The sequence below is a fragment of the Caretta caretta genome, chromosome 23 (assembly GCF_965140235.1).
Source record: "Caretta caretta isolate rCarCar2 chromosome 23, rCarCar1.hap1, whole genome shotgun sequence".
In the NCBI taxonomy this organism is placed as follows: domain Eukaryota; kingdom Metazoa; phylum Chordata; order Testudines; family Cheloniidae; genus Caretta; species Caretta caretta.
The window spans coordinates 4,109,594-4,128,055 of NC_134228.1; the positions used below are offsets into that span (position 1 = coordinate 4,109,594).

Genomic DNA, 18,462 nt, shown 5'->3' on the forward strand with positions numbered 1-18,462 from the left:
CCCCCTGTGCCCCCCGAGCGTCCTAGCATAGCATCATAGCATCTCAGGGTTGGAAGGGACCTCAGGAGGTCATCGAGTCCAACCCCCTGCTCAAAGCAGGACCAACCCCAACTAAATCATCCCCGCCAGGGCTTTGTCAAGCCGGGCCGTAAAAACCTCTAAAGAAAGAGATTCCCCCACCTCCCTAGGGAACCCATTCCAGGGCTTCCCCACCCTCCTAGTGAAATAGTGTTTCCGAATATCCAACCTAGACCTCCCCCACTGCAACTTGAGACCATTGCTCCTTGTTCTGCGCCCCCCTGTGCTCGCAGAATTCCCAGAGCCGCTGCTCCCAGAAGAACACGCCGGCTTACTGGGTCCACACTCCCACAGCACCGCTTAACGCCCAGCAATTCGCTTTGTCGGTAGAGAAAGCCAGGATCCGTCCGTCAAACAGAGATTCGAACGGCCGTGAGCCGAAACAGAGGAAACCAAGGGAATCTACGCGTGGATCCCAGGGTTACCTATAAAATCAAGTCTGAACTCGTATACTAGAGCCTGCCCTTGATACAAGATGCCCTCTTGTCTAATAAGTCCTGCTCCCCCCAAAGTCCTTCTCCCCATGTTTTTCAACCAGGATGGCTGAGCCCCTCCTTTTGTGAGATCAAGCCTGGGGGCAGCTTGTCTCCCCCGATGTTGTTTCACCTGTAAAACAGCCCCCTCTCCCCCCCGCGCTGTTCATCTCTTCCTGTTAATTTTCTCCTGAAGTCCCTGCAAGCTCTTCATGAGCAAATACACCCTCGTTGTAAGATACCCCAAGTTCAGCCCAAGAGAGAGGTCTCTATCTCCTGTCTGGTGGAGCCAGTTTCTGGGTCTCCTACCTGTAATGACAAGGCTTCGAGACCAGGATTTCCAATTGATATACGGATCTCCTTACATAGTATCCCCACGTACATTTCACAAAGCTGATCACGGGCTGTGTGACGGATGCGGGCTTCAGTTCGAGACCTCACGGGACTCTCTTTGGTAATCTAGTCTGTAAATACCAGGCCTAGGGCACCCCTAGAACCTATGTGCACCCCTGGGCCCTCTGCCCACTGGCAGGTGGTACGCCTGGTAGTGCAGACCCAAGGGTGGAGGGGTGTGTGCCAGGGAAGTCTCCTAGCAAGCACCTATCATTAGGGCCTCAATTCTGAGGCCCTGTCTTGGAGATTGCCCCCTACTGACCCATGTTCCCTGCATCACAGCGTCCCCTAGCACTGCGCTGGGGCATTGGGGTCAGCACTGACCACGAGGGGAGCGTTCCCCCTATTGAACTACCAGCCCAGCTTCCTGCTGTGCCCAGTTTCTCCAACCCCACGTGTTGTCTGAGATCATGGCTGCCTCTCTGAGCCTCTCAGAGGCAGCCTCACCAGACAGAGGCTGGAGGCTCGATTATTAGGCCCATAGGAACTGCCGGACCGGATCAGACTGGATCCCCATCTACCCCGATATCCCATCTTGAACAGCAGCCAGTCCCAGCTGTATCAGACGAAGGTGCAAGACACACCCCCTACTGGGCAATGATGGGATAACCTGCCCAGAGGGGAGGTTGCTTCCTGATCTGGGTTAGGTAGAGACTGGAGCGTGCGGGTTTAGCTCCTTTCCAAAACACTTCTGTCACATCATTCTGGATAGGCCCATTTTCTGCACCAATATCCAACCCTTGAGTCTGAATCCTGCCCAGCTCTTGGCTTCAGTGGTGACAATAATCATGAGGCAGTGAGTTCCGCAGGCCAGTGGTGCTTTGTGTAATGATCTAGTCATCAGCTTTAAACATGCTGCCTTGCAGCTCTTGTGTTAGGAGCCAGGGTGAAGAGCAGCCCCCAATCTACCATCTCCATCCTCTCTCTGAGTAAGTCTCCATTCTAAACTACACCACCCCCCGCCCCGTCAGCCTTCTCAATCTCTCTTGTTCTTGGGTCCGTGCAGTGCCCATCACAATGGGGTCCTGAGCAACGACAGATGCTCCCATAGGACACCTAATAGCAATACTATTGTACAGCACGTGGCACAATGGGCTCTGGGCCAGGACTGGGTCCGGGGGTGTCGCTGCAACTAGGAAACACCCCTCCAAAAAGACTGTGGCCAGGAGCGTGGAATGAGGATTACCGTAACACACCTAATAAATATTAAGTAATATAATAATAATTTTATATTATTTAATATTTAATTTAATATTAATTTAATATTACTTAATTAATAATAATATTAAGTAATATAGACCTCTAATGGTCTCCCTGCCTATCTCTGAAAACCCTCTGTGTGTCATTGCTGTGTTCCATGGTGTGACCTGAATGGAACACAGTTATCCCAAGCCAGAATGTCCTTATATAATACACACACAAATATTTTCTGCTGTTTCCCATCTCATTCCCCTCATCACTTTAACCTTTTGCTTTTTCTGGCCACTGCTGCACATTTACTATTAGGTGTATTATGGGGGAATTAGAAGCCGCAATCAAGATGAGGGCCCTGTTGCGCTGGGCACTGCCCAGACACGGAGTGACCGAGATCGGGGCCCCGTCGCGCCAGGTGCTGCCCAGACAGAGTGAGAGCCAATCCCTGTCCTGAAGAGCACAGTTGAAATAGACAGGACAGAGAGAGTTAGAATTATTCTCCTGATTTTACAGAAGGGAAACTGAGGCACAGAGGGGTTATTGATCTGGTTTAGCCTCCTGCATCAACGCTAGCCACTGAGGACTGAGGCTAGATCTACACACAGATTTTGTCCCGGTGTGGACAATGCCAGTTAGGGGTGTGGTTTTGTTTTTTTAACCTGATGTAGTTATTCTGCATCAACCCATAGTGTGGAGTATTTATAGTGGGATAAATGTGCCTTATACCAGTGTAGCTGATTCCCTTCCTGTTTGGGTGCGAGCACCTTTATCCCACTATAACTGCATCTGCTCTGGGGGTTGTACAGCTTTAACAAGACTAAGTTATCTATTAGGTGTATTATGATAGCACCTAAGAGCCTCAGTCATGGACCAAAAGCCTCACCCCATTATGCCAGGCACTGTACATTTTATTGCTATTAGGTGTATTATGGTAGCGCCTAGGTACCCCAGGCATGGAGCAGGACCCCACTGTGTCAGGTGCTGTACTTATGTATTGCTATTAGGTGTATTACGGTAGCCCCTAGGAGCCCCAGTCACGTACCGAGCCCTCACTGTGCCGGGGGCTGTATAAAGGCAGAGCAAGAAGCCAGCCACTGCCCCAAATTGCTGCCAAGCGAAGTACTTGGAGCAGGACAATTTTTGGTGCATTCACAGAGCTTTAAGACTCAGGTCCTCACAGGTACTGAGGTGCCTAATTCCTATGAGGGTTAGGAGTCTGCGTACCTCTGAGGACGTGGGCCTCAAGGAGTTGCCCAGGGGGTCTGCAGCCAAGCTGGGAATAGCGCGGTGACCACCCGAAGACGTAGAAATTAGGTTGATGTCATGACGGTGCTCAGGGGCGTGTGAAATCCACCGCTCTGCCCACCTCACCCCCCTGCGCTGGAAGAATGCTTCCGTCAGGCTAGCGACGGCCGCTCGGGGAGGTGGTTTTCCTATCCCCTTCCTGTCGCTTTCAGCTGTGGCTGCTCCGAAGCTCTTCCAGGACAGCCCCCGTAGCGTCGACAAGCCCCGAGCCCCAGCACTGCGTCTCCCCCAGAAGGCCAGCTTCCTTCTCCTGCCGAGGAGCCGGGATCTTCAGCGGTGTAATGTTCATAGCACCTGTCCGCATGAGCTCTCTGGATCCATTTGGTCCTCGTCCCCGTCCCCCCCCGGCCTCCCCCGCTGGTTACAGATTTAAATCTGTAACCTGCCGCTTCTTTCTCTCTCCCTCCCCCTGCCCCCAGGATCTGGAGAATGACTACAAGTGCACCTGCCCCCAGGGCTTCTACGGGAAGAACTGCGAGATCAGCGCCATGACCTGTGCCGACGGGCCCTGCTTCAACGGAGGCACCTGCGCCGAGAAGCCCACAGGCGGCTACACCTGCCACTGCCCTCTGGGCTACCACGGCTCCAACTGTGAGAAGAAGATCGACCGGTGCACCAATAACCCCTGTCTGAACAGTAAGGGCCACGCTGCTTTCTTCTCTGGGGTGGGGGGGGGGGGCGGGGCGGGTGAAGGCTGCACGCAGGCCTGGGCATGACTGGGGGGGAACCTGTGTTTGCTGCGCTGTCCTGCTCTCTTCTCCTGAGCTTCTGGGCTGGCGGTGACAGAAAGCCATTGGGTGGGTCTCACCCCACTTAGCCAGGGCCCAGGGTGGGGTCTCACCCCACTTAGCCAGGGCCCAAGGCTTCGCTGCAGCATGGCTTCCCCGGCAGCCCTGCTCTGAATGGGAAGTGGGCTGGAATCTCTACGCCATCCCCTGATGTTTCCCAAATCCCTGAATGGAGGGGAATAGATCCCCTGTATGCAGATCCCCAAGACACTAGAATATGCCTCTGCCCAAAGCAGAGGCATGGTGGGGATCGGGGTTCAATTCCCTGCTTTGCCATTGATCTCCTGTGTGACGCTGAGAATGTCACTTAGACTGTGCCTCAGTTTCCCCATCTGCAAAACAGGGTAATAATCCTTCCATTGTCTATTTAGATTGTAAACTCTTAGGGCATGGCCTTCTCTACATAGAGAACTATTCTGGGACAAGCCAGGCTTTGGATTTGAAATGTTAGCACTGTTCTGAAATAGCTTCCCATGTGGCTGCTCGCAATTAAGGAGACTGGGGCAAGGTTTAGGGCAGCAGTTTCTTGGCACCCCAAAGGATTGGGATGGGGGTGGGGGTTAGCCATCTCTCAGGCACACCCAGAGCAAGGGCCATCCTCCCTCAGTGGGCAGAGTTCAGTGGATCTCCCCCAGGGTACACCTGGGGGTCTGCAGTGGTCTTCCGGGGTACGTCAACTCATCTAGAGATTGGCCCAGTTTTACAACAGGCCACGTAAAAAGCGCTGGTGATGTCAGTACAAACGGCAGTTTCATTCCGACCACATGAGAGAGCCAGCAGTCGCTCAGAAGCCGTGGGCTGGGACACTTTTTGGTAATTTGATGTCTGATTTTTGCAAGCAAGTCGTTTTTAAGTGAGGTGTAATTTGGGGGTGCGCAAAACCAGGCAGACTCCTAAAAGGGATGCAGTAGTCTGGAAAGGTGGAGTGCGGTGCACCAAGGTGGCTGGGGTTTTCCTGAGAGTGTCCCTGGAAAAGGGAGGGAAATACTTTCTGCCAAGAATTCAGAAAAGAAGCCCCCAAAAAGGACCGTTTTGGGGGGTGTTTCATTTGTTATCTCCCCTTTTTCTTTGGAGGGAGCTCTGAAGCCCCACCCCCCCAGAATATCTCACACCTTGATAAATTGAAAGATCTGTTTGATGGAAAATTACAACCAGTTTCTCCTGGTCCACCCCCTCCTTCCCGCCCACCTGATGTCTTTCCTGACACCTACATTAAGAGCTCTCTGGAGAGAGGACTGTATTTTGCGTGTCTGTACAGCACCTGACACAACTGGGGCCTGGTCCAGGGCTGGGGGGTGGGCCTGCCTCAACACTACTCTAATACACCTAATAGCAACAAAAAAATGCACCGTGTCCAAGGACTGAGTCTCCTAGCAGCTCCCGTAATACACTTAAATCACAATAAAAATGTACAGCACCTGGCACAATTGGGTCCTGGTCAATGACTGGGATGCCTAGGAGCTACCATAATACACCTAATAGCAATAAAAATGTTCTATACCTGGCAGCATTGAGTCCTGGTCCATGACTGAAGCTCCCAGCTGCTACTGTAATACGTGTAATTGCAATAGAAACGTACAGCACCCAACACAATGGGCCATGACAGGCTCCTAGGTGCTACCGTAATACGCCTAATAGCCATAAAAATTTACAGCCCTTGGCACAATAGGGACCCTCCTTGGCTGGGGCTCCTAAGTGCTCCCATCATAGAAGCAGCAGTCCTATGCCGCACGTTGGAGAGGAGTCGCTCAGTAGGTAATGTGGTCTAGTGGACAGAGCACTGGACTGGGCCTCTGGAGACCTAGGTTCTAGTCCCACTTCTGCTGTTGCCTTGCTGCGTGTCCTTGGGCAAGTGCCTGTCCTCACTCTGTGCCTCAGTTTCCCCACCCACACTTCAGAGACTCCAAGGCCGGAAGGCACCATTGTGATCATCTTTCACTGACCTCCTATATAACCCAGGCCCTAGGACTGCCCTGAATTAGTTCTTAGAATCATAGAAGATCAGGATTGGAAGAGACCTCAGGAGGTTACCTCATCCATCCCCCTGCTCAAAGCAGGACCAACCCCAACTAAATCATCCCCGCCAGGGCTTTGTCAAGCCAGGGCTTAAAAACCTCTAAGAATGGAGATTCCACCGCCTCCCTAGGGAACCCATTCCAGTGCTTCACCCCCGTCCCTCAGTGAAATAGTTTTCCCTAATATCTAACCTAGACCTCCCCCACTGCAACTTGAGACCATGGCTCCTTGTTCTGTCCTCTGCCACCGCTGAGAACAGTCGAGCTCCATCCTCTTTGGACCCCCCTTCAGGTAGTTGAAGGCTGCTATCAAATCCCCCCTCACTCTTCTCTTCTGCAGACTAAACAAGCCCATTTCCCTCAGCCTCTCCTCATAAGTCATGTGTTCCAGGCCCCTGTTGCTTTACGTTGCCCTCCGCTGGACTCTCTCCAGTTTGTCCACATCCTTTCTGTAGCGGGGGGGCCCAAACTGAATGCAATACTCCAGATGTGGCTTCAGCGGTGCCAAACAGAGGGGAATAATCACTTCCCTCGATCGGCTGGCAATGCTCCTACTAATGCAGCCCAAAATGCCGTTGGCCTTCTTGGCAACAAGGGCACACTGCTGACTCATATCCAGCTTCTCGTCCACTGTAATGCCCAGGTCCTTTTCTGCAGAACTGCTGCCTAGCCATTCGGTCCCTAGTCTGTAGCGGGGCATGGGATTCTTCCGTCCTAAGTGCAGGACTCTGCGCTTGTTCTTGTTGAACCTCATCAGATTTCTGGTTTGAACTAGAGCAGATCTTCTAGGGGAAAAGAAAAATCCAGTCTTGATTGGTGTATTCGATCGTCAGCCCTTTGGGGAAGGGGCTGTCTCTCTGTCTGGGCAGCGCCCGGCACAATGCAGCCTGTAGCTGGTGCTGGAATTCTGCTGGTAGGTTGAAGTTGAACAGCCCCAGTCGGCAAGAATCATTCCAAAAGTTAGCACTAACCTTCCGAAAGGGGGATCTCAAAGAGGGCGAGGAAGCTCGTCAAAAAGGCCCTGAAGTCTAATGTGGCAAATGCTTAGACGGGAAGCTGCTTATACATACGGAGGAGAGTCCCAAGGGGCAAACAAGCTATACGTGAAAGAGACCCCCCCTCCCCGGGAGCTGAGAGCCACTCTGGGCTCTTCCTGACTCTGGTGTGACTGGGAAGGTAAGGATCCAGCAAGCCAAATTGTGCCCTCGCTTGTTTACTCAGTCCAGGATCTCTCCGGAGGTGTGGCACAGAAGGATGGTGGTAAATGGCAAATGGGTCAGAGAAAAGCCATGAGAATGATCAGGTATCAGAGGGGTAGCCATGTTAGTCTGGATCTGTAAAAGCGGCAAAGAGTCCTGTGGCACCTTATAGATTAACAGACGTATTGGAGCAGAAGCTTTCGTGGGTAAACACCCACTTCATCAGATGCATGACATGTGTCAGGTGCCACAGGACTCTTTGCCAAGAATGATCAAGGGATTGGGAAGCCTTCTAGTGAGAGACTTAAAGAACTCAATCTCTTTAGCTTAACAAAGAGAAGGTGACTTGACCCCAGCCTAGCCGTAACCACATGGCGAATAAGAATTTGATCCTGGGCTCTTCAGTCTGGCAGAGGAAGGTCAAACATGATCCAGTGGTTGGAAGCTGAAGCTAGACCAATTCAGGCTGGAAATGAAGTGTCAATTTTTAACTGTGAGAGTGATTAACCATGGGAACAACTTGCTGAGGGAGATGGCGGGGTCTTCCTTGCTGGCAATTTTTGAATCAAGGCTGGATTTTTGTTTTAAAAGACGGGCTCGAGTTCAAACAGGAATTAATTCAGTGACGTCCTATGGCCTGTGCTACACAGGGGAGCAAGATGATCACAATGGGCCCTTTTGGCCTTGGCATCTGAGGCCCTATGAATGAGAAGCACTGCGACAGAATTCTATCCCCTGGCATAAGGGGCATGGCTGGGGAGAAGCACAGCTGGCTGGGGATTCTCCCTTGGGGGGGGGGGGCGTGGCCAATGACTGTAAGTTACCGCAGCCTTGGAGCTGCTCTAACTTCTGCTGGGGATCAGCCAGCCCCAGGATCTGGAGCTGGGAGTGGGGGTTGTAAATAGAGCAGCATCCAGCCATTCTTCTCTTTTTCCTCCTGCACTGTGCTCAGATTCAGCCCTGTGTTAGGGCTCAGTGCCTTCAAATTCTGCTCTCAGGTACACCCAGGCATTGCACAGGGGTAACCAGGAGCAGCATTTGCTCCAGTGCTGGGAACAGAGCTAACCCTTCCTTTGGTGGTGGTGGTGATGAGACGCTGATTCAGGAGCTGGACTAGAATCCGGCTAATCCAGCAACCAGGAATGAGAAGTAGCAAAACCAGAAAGGTTGCTCTGGGGGCTCAGAAGGGACTGATCTGGGACCCAAGCAGTTACACCAGTGCCAATAAGGACCCAGTGTGAAATGCGCTGGATTTATAGCCCAAAGCAGGATCAGGCACCGTATCAGGCTCTACTAATAATCATTCCCCTTAGCTCTTTCCGTCAGCTGATCTCAAAGCACTTTATAAAGAAGGTTGGTATCATTATCCTCATTTTACAGGTGGGGAAACTGAGGCACAGAGCAATTGCAAAAGGAACTGATTTGCCTGTCACCCAGCAAGCAGAGCTGGAACCAGAACACAAGTCTCTAGAGTCCCTAGGCCACACGACCATTTAACATTATAATTAGCCTTGCAGTAGCACCGAGGAGCCCCAGTCATGACCCTGGCCCCTATTGTGCTAAGCACTGTACATTTTGATTGCTATTAGGTATATTACTGGAATGTCTAGGGCCACCCCCTCCCGGTCATAGCCCAGGGCTCCATTGTGCCAGGTGCTGTATATTTTTGCTGCTGTTGGGTGTATTACGGTAATGGCTAGGTGTCCCAGGACCCCATTGTGCCAGGCGCTTTACAGACATGGAACAAAACACAGTGTTTGCCCTTAATCACATCCTGCCCTGCGGTGAGCTGGGATCACAGTAACAATTACCTTTGTGTCTCCAGCTCCCTGTCACTTGTGTGGCTGGGGGAGCCAATGCCAGGAGAAATTTTTCTCGTTGCTCCTGGGGGTGCCGTCCGGCTGTGACCTGCGGATCCCAGGGGGTTGTCTGGCTGTGGCTTGCGGATCCTGGCACTGTCTGGGTGTTGCCTGCAAGTCCCTGGGGGGGGTTTGTCTGGCTGTATTCTACCCAAGGCAGCACTCCACGCCAGTCCTTTAAAAATAGAAGTGCTTGTATTACATCGTGGTGCCTCGTTAACCAGTGATACTCATTGCTGCAGGATGCTGGGGCCAGATCCGCAGGTGGTACGAAACAGTGTCGCTCCATTGGAGACAATGGGGCCAGATCCCCTCTTGGTGTAAATCGGCATTGCTCGGTGGAGCTGTGCCGGTTTACATCAGCCGAGGCTCCGGCCTGGACAGTTCAGCAAGAGGCAGGGGCATGTTTGGTGGCGGATGACTCTGAAGGTTTTTGTGCTTTAGGGTGCAATCAGGTCACTTTCCCAGGGGTGGACTGCCAAGGGAGAGGCGAAGATTCCTCTTCTCCCAGTGGGATGTTACGGCCTAATTAGGTGGCAGTGGGGTGAATCGGGGCAGGGGTTAGACCTTTCTGTGCAGCATCTGCCCTCGGTTACAGGAAGGAACGGGGCGGGACAGCACTTCCTGGGTCCTTACACTGCAGCTTCCCACTCCTTTGGGAAGGAGCAAACCCTCCCCTCAAAGCCAGGGAAGCGGCGGGCTGGTTGGCTGGAGGGGTGTTGGTGGGTGAAGTGGGATCCTTCCCCTCCAGCTGGCTCAGATGGGGCAGCCGTTTGGCAGTGTGCTCAGTGCGCAGGACATGGGAATCCACTTGGCATGAACTGGGCTCCCTTGTGGGCAACACGACTCCTGAGCCAGAGCTCCCCACCAGAGAGGGCAGATGGGGCAGGCTGTGGGGGGGCAGGGGAAGGGGGGGGAAGCTCATACATTTTGTGGGGGAAATTTCGGCTCAGGCAGTGGACTGGAACTCAGGACTCCTGGGTTCTATTCCCAGCCCCGGCACCTGCGGGACTTGGGTGAGTCGCTAACAGTTCTTTCTGTTCCCTCCCTCTGATCGGGGAAAGCAGCTCGCCTGAGATCTGGGTCTAATGTCTGTGTACCAGGCCCAGACCCTAGACGGGAGAGCGAGTTCACCTAGTCTGGCCTCCCGTGGAGCACGGGCCCTTTGGACCCCCGGAGTTGACCCCAATAGCTCTAGTGAGACTGATTCATTTCAGGCCTCGGGAGGCCGAAGGCAGAGCCCAGGAGAGTCCGAGGTGCCCACAGTGCCCGGGTCCCTGCCGGGGCGGGGAATGGTCTGGGTGGGAGGTGCCCTGGGTGGGTGGGGGCCCTGATCCCGGATTGGAGCTAGAAGAGTCTGACCCTGGGGCATCCATAGTCCTGTCCCCTGCCTTTGGCCCCATGCCTGTGCCCGTGCCCGCCAAATCTATCCCAGGCTCAGCCGGGGCCGGGCACCCCCCTGACTCGCTCCGTCGCTTCCTCCTAGGTGGCCTCTGCCTGGACGTGGGCCGCCGGGTGCTCTGCAAGTGCCGGCCGGGCTTCGCCGGCACCCGCTGCGAGCGCAACATTGACGACTGCGCCTGCAACCCCTGCGTCAACGGCGGCACCTGCCTGGACGGGGCCAACAGCTACACCTGCTCCTGCACCCTGGGCTACGGCGGCAAGGACTGCAGCGTGCGTGTGGACGCCTGCAGCTCCAGCCCCTGCCTCAACAGCGGCACCTGCTACACCCACTTCTCCGGCCACGTCTGCGAGTGCTCCGCCGGCTACATGGGCCCCAGCTGCGAGTTCAAGGTGCAGAGCCCCACCCCGGCCAGCAGCCGGCGGCTGGCGGTCGACGACCCCTTCCCGATGGCCCTGGCCGTCTCCTTCGCCCTGGGGCTGGTGACCCTGGCCCTGGGGGCGTGCGCAGCCCTGGCGGTGCTGCGGCAGATGAGGCAGGGCCGCAAGGTGGTGAAGGGCACCGTGCGGAATGACCTGGACACCATCAACAACCTGAAGGAGAGGGAAGGGTTCCTCGTTGCACCCGGGCGGTTCAAGGTGCCCAACAAAGAGCCCAAGTTTGGCAGTGACGGCCTCCGGGACAAGTTCAACTGCAAGCGGAAGCTGCTGGATCTCAGCGGGGACGCCGCCTGCAAGAAGAAGCCGGAGAAGTAAGTGTCCTGGGAGCTCCTTTCCCTTGCATCTCCTGGCGGGTCTGGGCCCAGCTCCCCTTCCCCCGGTTGGCGCTTGCGGGTTCTGCGTTCGCTGGAATCGGCGCGGCGACTCCGGATTGGTGCGGGGCAGGCGTCGGCGAATCGGTGCAAATCAGGGGGTGCGGTGCGGTTGTTGGCAAGTCAAGGCGTGATGTCTGAAACCAGTGGGGCGGGCGGCGGCAATCCTTGCCAGCCGGGTGCGTAATTTCTGAAATCAGCCAGCCATTCGGCGCATGAATTTCTGAAAGCCGCGGAGGCGCTGCAGTCCCTGGTGATGCAGTGCGTGGTTTCGGAAGCCGGCGTGCTTCAGCACCTGCGTTGCAATCACTGGCAACCCAATGGCTGGTTTCAGAGCAGCCACCGTGTTCGTCTGTATCTGCAAAAAGAGCAGGAGGACTTGGGGCACCTTAGAGACGAACCCATTTATTTGAGCATAAGCTTTCGTGAGCTACCACCCACTTCATCGGATGCATGTAGTGGAAAATACAGTGGGGAGATTTGAATTGGAATTAATTTGCAAACTGGATACAGTTAACTTAGGCTTGAATAAAGCCTGGGAGTGGATGGGTCATTACACAAAGTAAAACTATTTCCCCATGTTTATTTCCCCCTCCCCTGCTGTTCCTCAGGCGTTCTTGTCAACTGCTGGAAATGGCCCACCTTGATTATCACTACGAAAGGTTTTCCCCCACCCCCACCCCGCTCTCCTGCTGGTAATAGCTCACCTTACCTGATCACTCTCGTTATGGTGTGTATGGTAACACCCATTGTTTCATGTTCTCTGTGTCTATAAAATCTCCCCACTGTATTTTCCACAGCATGCATCCGATGAAGTGGGTGGTAGCTCACGAAAGCTTATGCTCAAATAAATGGGTTCGTCTCTAAGGTGCCCCAAGTCCTCCTGCTCTTTTGGCAACTCAGTGCAATTCAGTGGCCATGCTGCAGTCGCTGGCCATTTGGGGTGGATTTCCAGATATCTTCACAGACATTGGTCATTCACCATGCTCCAAAGCCTGGCGCTCAGAATGGCTGGGTGCTCCCAACTCGAGCTGAAATAAAGGGGCGGTCCAGGTGGTCAGCACTTCTGTTAATCAGGATCTAGCGGCCTGGGTCAAATCCAGCCCTGGTGTAAGAGGGCTCAGCTTCCGCTGATGTCAATGAGAGTTGCACCAGGACAGAATCTTGCACTATGTCCCTATGGCGTGCTCAGCTGGAATCGGGGCAGGGAATCGGGCACTGCAGATCTCCGTGGGGTGTTCTCTGCAGTGTAGGGTGGTGATTCAGTATTTGCACTGCAGGCCAGTGCAGATCTTGATTGCAGTGCGCTGATTTCACTGCCTTGTGCAATCAGCATGGCACTGCACTCAGTGGAATCACTCCACTGCATTTGAGATCTGCACTGGCATACTGACTGCAGTGCCCTATTGATCGACCGGCCCGTGAATTCAGTCCCTTGCCATTCGGATCTCTGCCCCGCGGGGGCTGAAATCGGCACGCAGCAGCGAAGTCCTCCCCCTGTTGCAACTCTGCACATTGCGGGGCCGTCTGGTGCATGGGGAATCACCTGCAGAGTTTGCAACTGGGGCTGAGGGCTCTCCGGGCAGATGAGACGTTTGTAATGAACATGGGGGAATTTTGCCTATTGGTTCTAGCAGCCGTGGAAGGTCTCAGGCCATGTAAAAAGAGTTGGTCTATGTATACAAATTATAACTGACATTTAGAGCAAGGCGTGGGGGGTTTTCCCTCTGGTGAAGGAGTGCGTCTGAATGGCCTCACCGCAGCTCTGTCCTGGGCAGCAGTATTGACGGGATGAGACGGGGGAAAGCAAAATGACAAGCTGGCGCTCAGGACGAGCTGCTTGAATCTGAGATCCGCTGGGCCGGGAATGGGCTTCATAATGGATGGGGTGCAAGTGCGGATTAAAATCCCGCTGGACACAGGCTTGGAGAATGCGCGGTATAGAGGGACCCTGCACTTGCTAAGGGATGTGGATTGAATGGGGCTTAAATATCAGGCATAGTAGTTAAGAGATGTTAGAAGCCCATCAAGTCAATTGCTGCTCTGAGAGCACCCCCCATCACTCCTTGAGCGCAAGGAGAATCCCTAGTAGTGGTATAGGGGTCTATGACACACAGCAGAGCTGTTCTGATTCCAGCCAGTCGAAGGCGGCAGCATCTGCGCAATCTGCATCCTTGAGTGTGTTTCAGCCCTGCCCCCTGCTGGATGCAATCGGAGCTGCCCAGCCGTGGGTCATAAACCCTCTAGTGCATGCAGAGCATCTCCTTTAGGCCGAGCAGCGCAGAGGGGCAGGGCAGAGCTGGGCTTGTGGAGCAGGAGGGTCTGAGCTGCGTGCCTGTGAAGGTCCAAGCGTGAAGCTTTGATGCTCTCACGAGGCTGTAACCAGATAGGGGTTTACTTGGCAGACTTGCTGGAATTACACGGCCGAGAAGAACAGCGGCACGGGTGCTTGTGTATTGCCTGGGAATGACAAGGAGGCAGGTCCTTTCCCAGCCACTGTGGCCAAACGACCCCAGCTCCTGCTAGTCTAAGAGTCCCGATTCAACCCGCAGGGGGAAGGCAGGCTGGCCTGGAACACAGGAGACCTGGGTTCATTTCCTGCCTCTGAGTTGCTCCAGACAAATCAGTGGCAGTCGCCATGGGCCTCGGTTTACCTGCGGGATAGCAATGCTCCCCTGCCTCCTGGGGGCGCTGCGACCCTCCATCCATCAACGCTGGCAGGTTGGCCGCTGTATCGGACTGAGAGAGATGTGAATCCTTGATCCTGATGCTTAGGGGCACTGGATCTAAAATAAGTGGCAGCATTGGAGTGTCTCCCCCATATACCTGAACCCCTCTCTGTGGGCCCTGAGCAGCAGGAGGGCTTGTGTGCTGAGCTCGTTGGGGCTTTGCTCCTCTGGGAAAGGTATGTTCAAAGCCAAACGCTTTGGGTTTGTCCCAGCCAAGGTTTCTCTGCCACCTTGTAGCCCTGGGGGAGGGGGGGAGAGACTGCCGCTGGGCTGCATCTCCTTGTATCTCCTCGGCAGTAGCCTGTGGCCTGTGCCACTGGCGGTCGTAGCCACGTGCGATGCAGCGACAGAGGGAATTGCTGGGGCCGGGAGCCGCGGGAGGAGTGGGGCAGCTTGGCTGTGCCAGTGGGGGTTACCCGGCTGTTCCCCCATATTGGCAGCAGGCACCAGATGGGTGGCCAGGGGGCAGTTTGTGCGCCCAGCCTCCATGACGGGATTCTGCCCTCTGCTAGCAGAAAGTATAAGGCAGGGGGTCCCCCGGGATGCAGGGCGGAGATGATGGATGCTGGACGGCTGAGCCCCAGAAGGTGCAACACCATCAGATGTTTGAGCAGCTTTGTTTGCCGAAGCACGGAGCAGGGATGTTTAAGAAAGGGAGCATTGTGCAGTGGGACCCTGGGGTTCTATCCCCAGCTCTGGGTGGGGAGTGGGGTCTAGTGGTTGGACAGGGGGGCTGGGAATCAGAACTCCTGGGTTCTCTTCTGCCTCTGAGTCCCCGGTTGATGGTGTTCAAGTCACGTTCTTCGCATGTCCCAGTTTCCTGTCTGTACAGTGGGGCCAGGGGGTGCTCAAAGGGCGTTTGTGACTAGAGAGCATTGGTGAGGCGCCTGGAGCTGGCCTCGAGCCAGCCCCCAAAGCAGCGTCTTGCTAGGGGCCTGATGGGACACCAGCCCCGCTACCCCCGGTGGTTCCCTGTCAGCTTTGGACCAGCCCTCCACGGAGGCCAGCGTCTCTCCATCAGCACCTGGCTCCGGGGGCTGAGCTGATGCCCGTGGTTTGTTCCTGTGCGTCTCTAAGCAGCGTGTGAGCTACGTGGCTCTCTGGGGCTACGCAGGCAGCCGGGCTGGGGCTTGCTCGTTGGGACGGCCTGGGATCGGCATTCTCTGCAGGCCTAGAATTCATCTCCCCCCGGAGCCGGCTCCGTTCCTCCTCCAGCCATGCTGCAAAGACCGAGCATTCGGGGCACACAGTGAGTTTTAGCGGGGGTGCTTTATTTCCGTTGAAGCATCCCCTAAGGAGCCCCCCCACCAGGCTTCCCTGGGGTACCCAGGGCTGTGCGGCACCTCGCTACTACTCATGCTTAGTGCGAGGGAGCATTGTCAGGGCCTGCCGGGGCTCAAGTCCCCGACTCCGCCGGCCAGTGGCAACTCAAGCGCTTGCCGTCCCTGTGCTCAGCCCTGAGCCCTCCGCGCACCCCCCTGGAGAGTCCAGCCCCCAGTCCGCTGGACACTTGCAGTATTTACAGCTCCTCTGCTCCCAAAGAAACAGGTCGTCCCGGCTTGCTGGTTCCGCCTCGGTTCTCTGCGCCGCTCCACACACTAGGGCTGCCAGGTGTCCGGTTTTTGACTGGAAAGTCCAGTCGAAAAGGGCACCTGACCGTGTCCAGTCGGGAAACAACCGACCGGACACCCAAAGTCCGGTTACTGCCTGCCGGGGCGCCGGAACAACTGGGGTCGAGGAAGCGGATGACAGGCAGGGAGGTGCTGCGAGAGGATCATGGCACAGAGCCAACAGTGGGGGGCAGCAAGTGGCCAAGCCACCACAATCCTCCCCCCAGTGTGCGCCCGCTCCCCCCTCACGCCGCCGGAGCCACCCTCTCCGGCTCTTCCAGCGGCAGCCGCCTCGGCGGTGGCAGCAACCCCAGGGATGGACAGCGAGAGTGCGCCCAGGAGCAGCACCCCCACCCTCCCACTGCCAGCTCCCACCATGCCTGGGTGAGTAGCTGGGTCAGGGCGTGCCCTCCCTGCGCACCTGCTGTGCCCCCTGCCTGGAGCCCGGGCCAGCCCGCGGGGAAGGGGGTTCCCACTGCCAGCTCCCACCTTGCATGGGTGAGTAGCTGGGTCAGGGCGTGCCCTCCCTGCGCACCTGCTGTGCCCAGTGCCTGGGCCAGCTTGCGGGGAAGGGGGTTCCCACTCAGCCCTGGCAGGAGGATCCCTGCTCCCCCAGGTGCAGGGGCTCCACTGGCCCCCTGGCAGGAGAGCAGGCTGCAAGCAGTGTTTCACCTCGCTTTCAACCCTGCGCGCACAGCCTGGAGCCGCTGTGTCCCCAGCCATCCCCTGCGGCTGCAAAACCCCACACACTCAATGGGGCCAGCTTGGCTCTAAGCCTCACCCCTCCTTGCCAGGCATGCACCCTGCCCGAGCAACCCTCCCCCTCCCGCCGTAGGACCTAGAGCCAGCTCCCCTCCCTCTCATTTCCCCAGGAGAAACACGAAGACCACAATCTCCCCCCCCCCGCCCCGAAAATCCCAACAGCCTGGAATTACTATGTGCTGCATCTTGGCCTCTGGTGTGTATATGTGTCTGTGGGCGTCAGTATTGGATCTTATTTAAAGCTCTAACTTTTTGAGGACCCTTTTTTTTTGGGGGGGGGGGGACACTGGAGATTTAGCTCAGTAGAGTCAGTATCTCTCCTTCTCCCTAAAAAGAAAAGGAGTACTTGTGGCACCTTAGAGACTAACCAATTTATTTGAGCATGAGCTTTCGTGAGCTACAGCTCACTTCATCAGATGTTTACCGTGGAAACTGATGAAGTGAGCTGTAGCTCACGAAAGCTCATGCTCAAATAAATTGGTTAGTCTCTAAGGTGCCACAAGTACTCCTTTTCTTTTTGCGAATACAGACTAACACGGCTGTTCCTCTGAAACCTCTCCTTCTCCCTGCATTCGTCCCTCCTCCCTCCCTGATGCATCTTAAAGAGGGTCCTAAATACCCGCTGCCTGATTGGGGTTATTTACGGGACTTGCCTCCTTGAGCCATGGACCTTTTCTCTGTCCAGCACCGAGATCTCGGACGAGAGGAACGGTTCACTGGATCGAAGTGCGGTTTTGGTGAAGGTGAGGCTCGGGCACTGGCTCTTTGAATAGAGGAGGGGGCAAGACTGGACTTTTCAGCCAAAATGAAAATGCAGCCTGCCAAAGTTCATGTTTTGCTTTCGTTGTACAGAGGGGAGAGGGGGAATCAGAGCAGGCTTCTGTGGCTGAAATGCATTTTCTGCTTGGATATTTCATGCTGCACAGTGCCTTGTGTAGGTTTCAGAGGGGTCGCGTGTTAGTCTGTATCAGCAAAAACGAGGAGTCCTTGGGGCACCTTAGAGACGAACACATTTATTTGGGCATAAGCTTTCGTGGGCTTATCACTTACCACTTCATCAGATGCATGGAGTGAAAAATACAGTAAGCAGTGTGTGTGTGTGTGTGTGTGTGTGTGTGTGTGTATATATATATATATATATATATATATATATATATATATATATATATAAATATATATAAAAAAAGATGGGAGTTGCCTTACCAAGTGGAGGGTCAGTGCTAACGAGGCCAATTCAGTTAGGGTGGATGTGGCCCATTCCCAACAGTTGACAAGAAGGGTGAATATCAAGAGAGGGAAAATTACTTTTGCAGTGCTAACAAGGCCAACGCAATCAAGGTGGATGTTGCCCGTTTCCAATAGTTGACAAGAAGGTGTGAGTATCAGCAGAGGGAAAATTACTTTTTGTAGTGACCCATCCACTCTCAGTCTTTATTCAGGCCTAATTTGATGGTGTCCAGTTTGCAAATTAATTCCAGTTCCGCAGTTTCTCGTTGAAGTCTGTTTTTGAAGTTTTTTTTGTTGAAGAACTGCCACTTTTAAGTCTGTTATTGAGTGTCCAGGGAGAGTGAAGTGCTCTCCTACTGGTTTTTGAATGTTACAATTCTTGATGTCTGATTTGTGTCCAGTACAAAGTATGGGGCCAGTACCCTGTGTAGTAACTATCAGTATCCCAGCAGTTCTCTGTTGAAGGGTTGTTGTGAGAGCAGTCTCTTCCCTCTTCTTTGCTCTAGCATCTCTGGTTCGGTGCAGTGTTAGGGATGTAGGTAATGGTACTTATTGCAACAGTTGTGAGCAACTTCTTGACACTTCCCAGACAAATATTGCATAGGGTGACCAGCTGC

At 54.6% G+C, this 18,462-nt stretch overlaps 1 protein-coding gene across 1 annotated transcript in view; it reads left to right on the forward strand.

Moving 5' to 3' along the window:
* Positions 1-18,462, forward strand: part of DLL3 (delta like canonical Notch ligand 3) — a 258,686-nt gene that overhangs the window by 56,681 nt on the left and 183,543 nt on the right. Inside the window, exons 6-7 of the mRNA XM_048833333.2 lie at positions 3,863-4,079; positions 10,791-11,457. Coding sequence (XP_048689290.2) covers positions 3,863-4,079; positions 10,791-11,457 — 884 coding nt within the window. The remainder of the gene's footprint in view (positions 1-3,862; positions 4,080-10,790; positions 11,458-18,462) is intronic.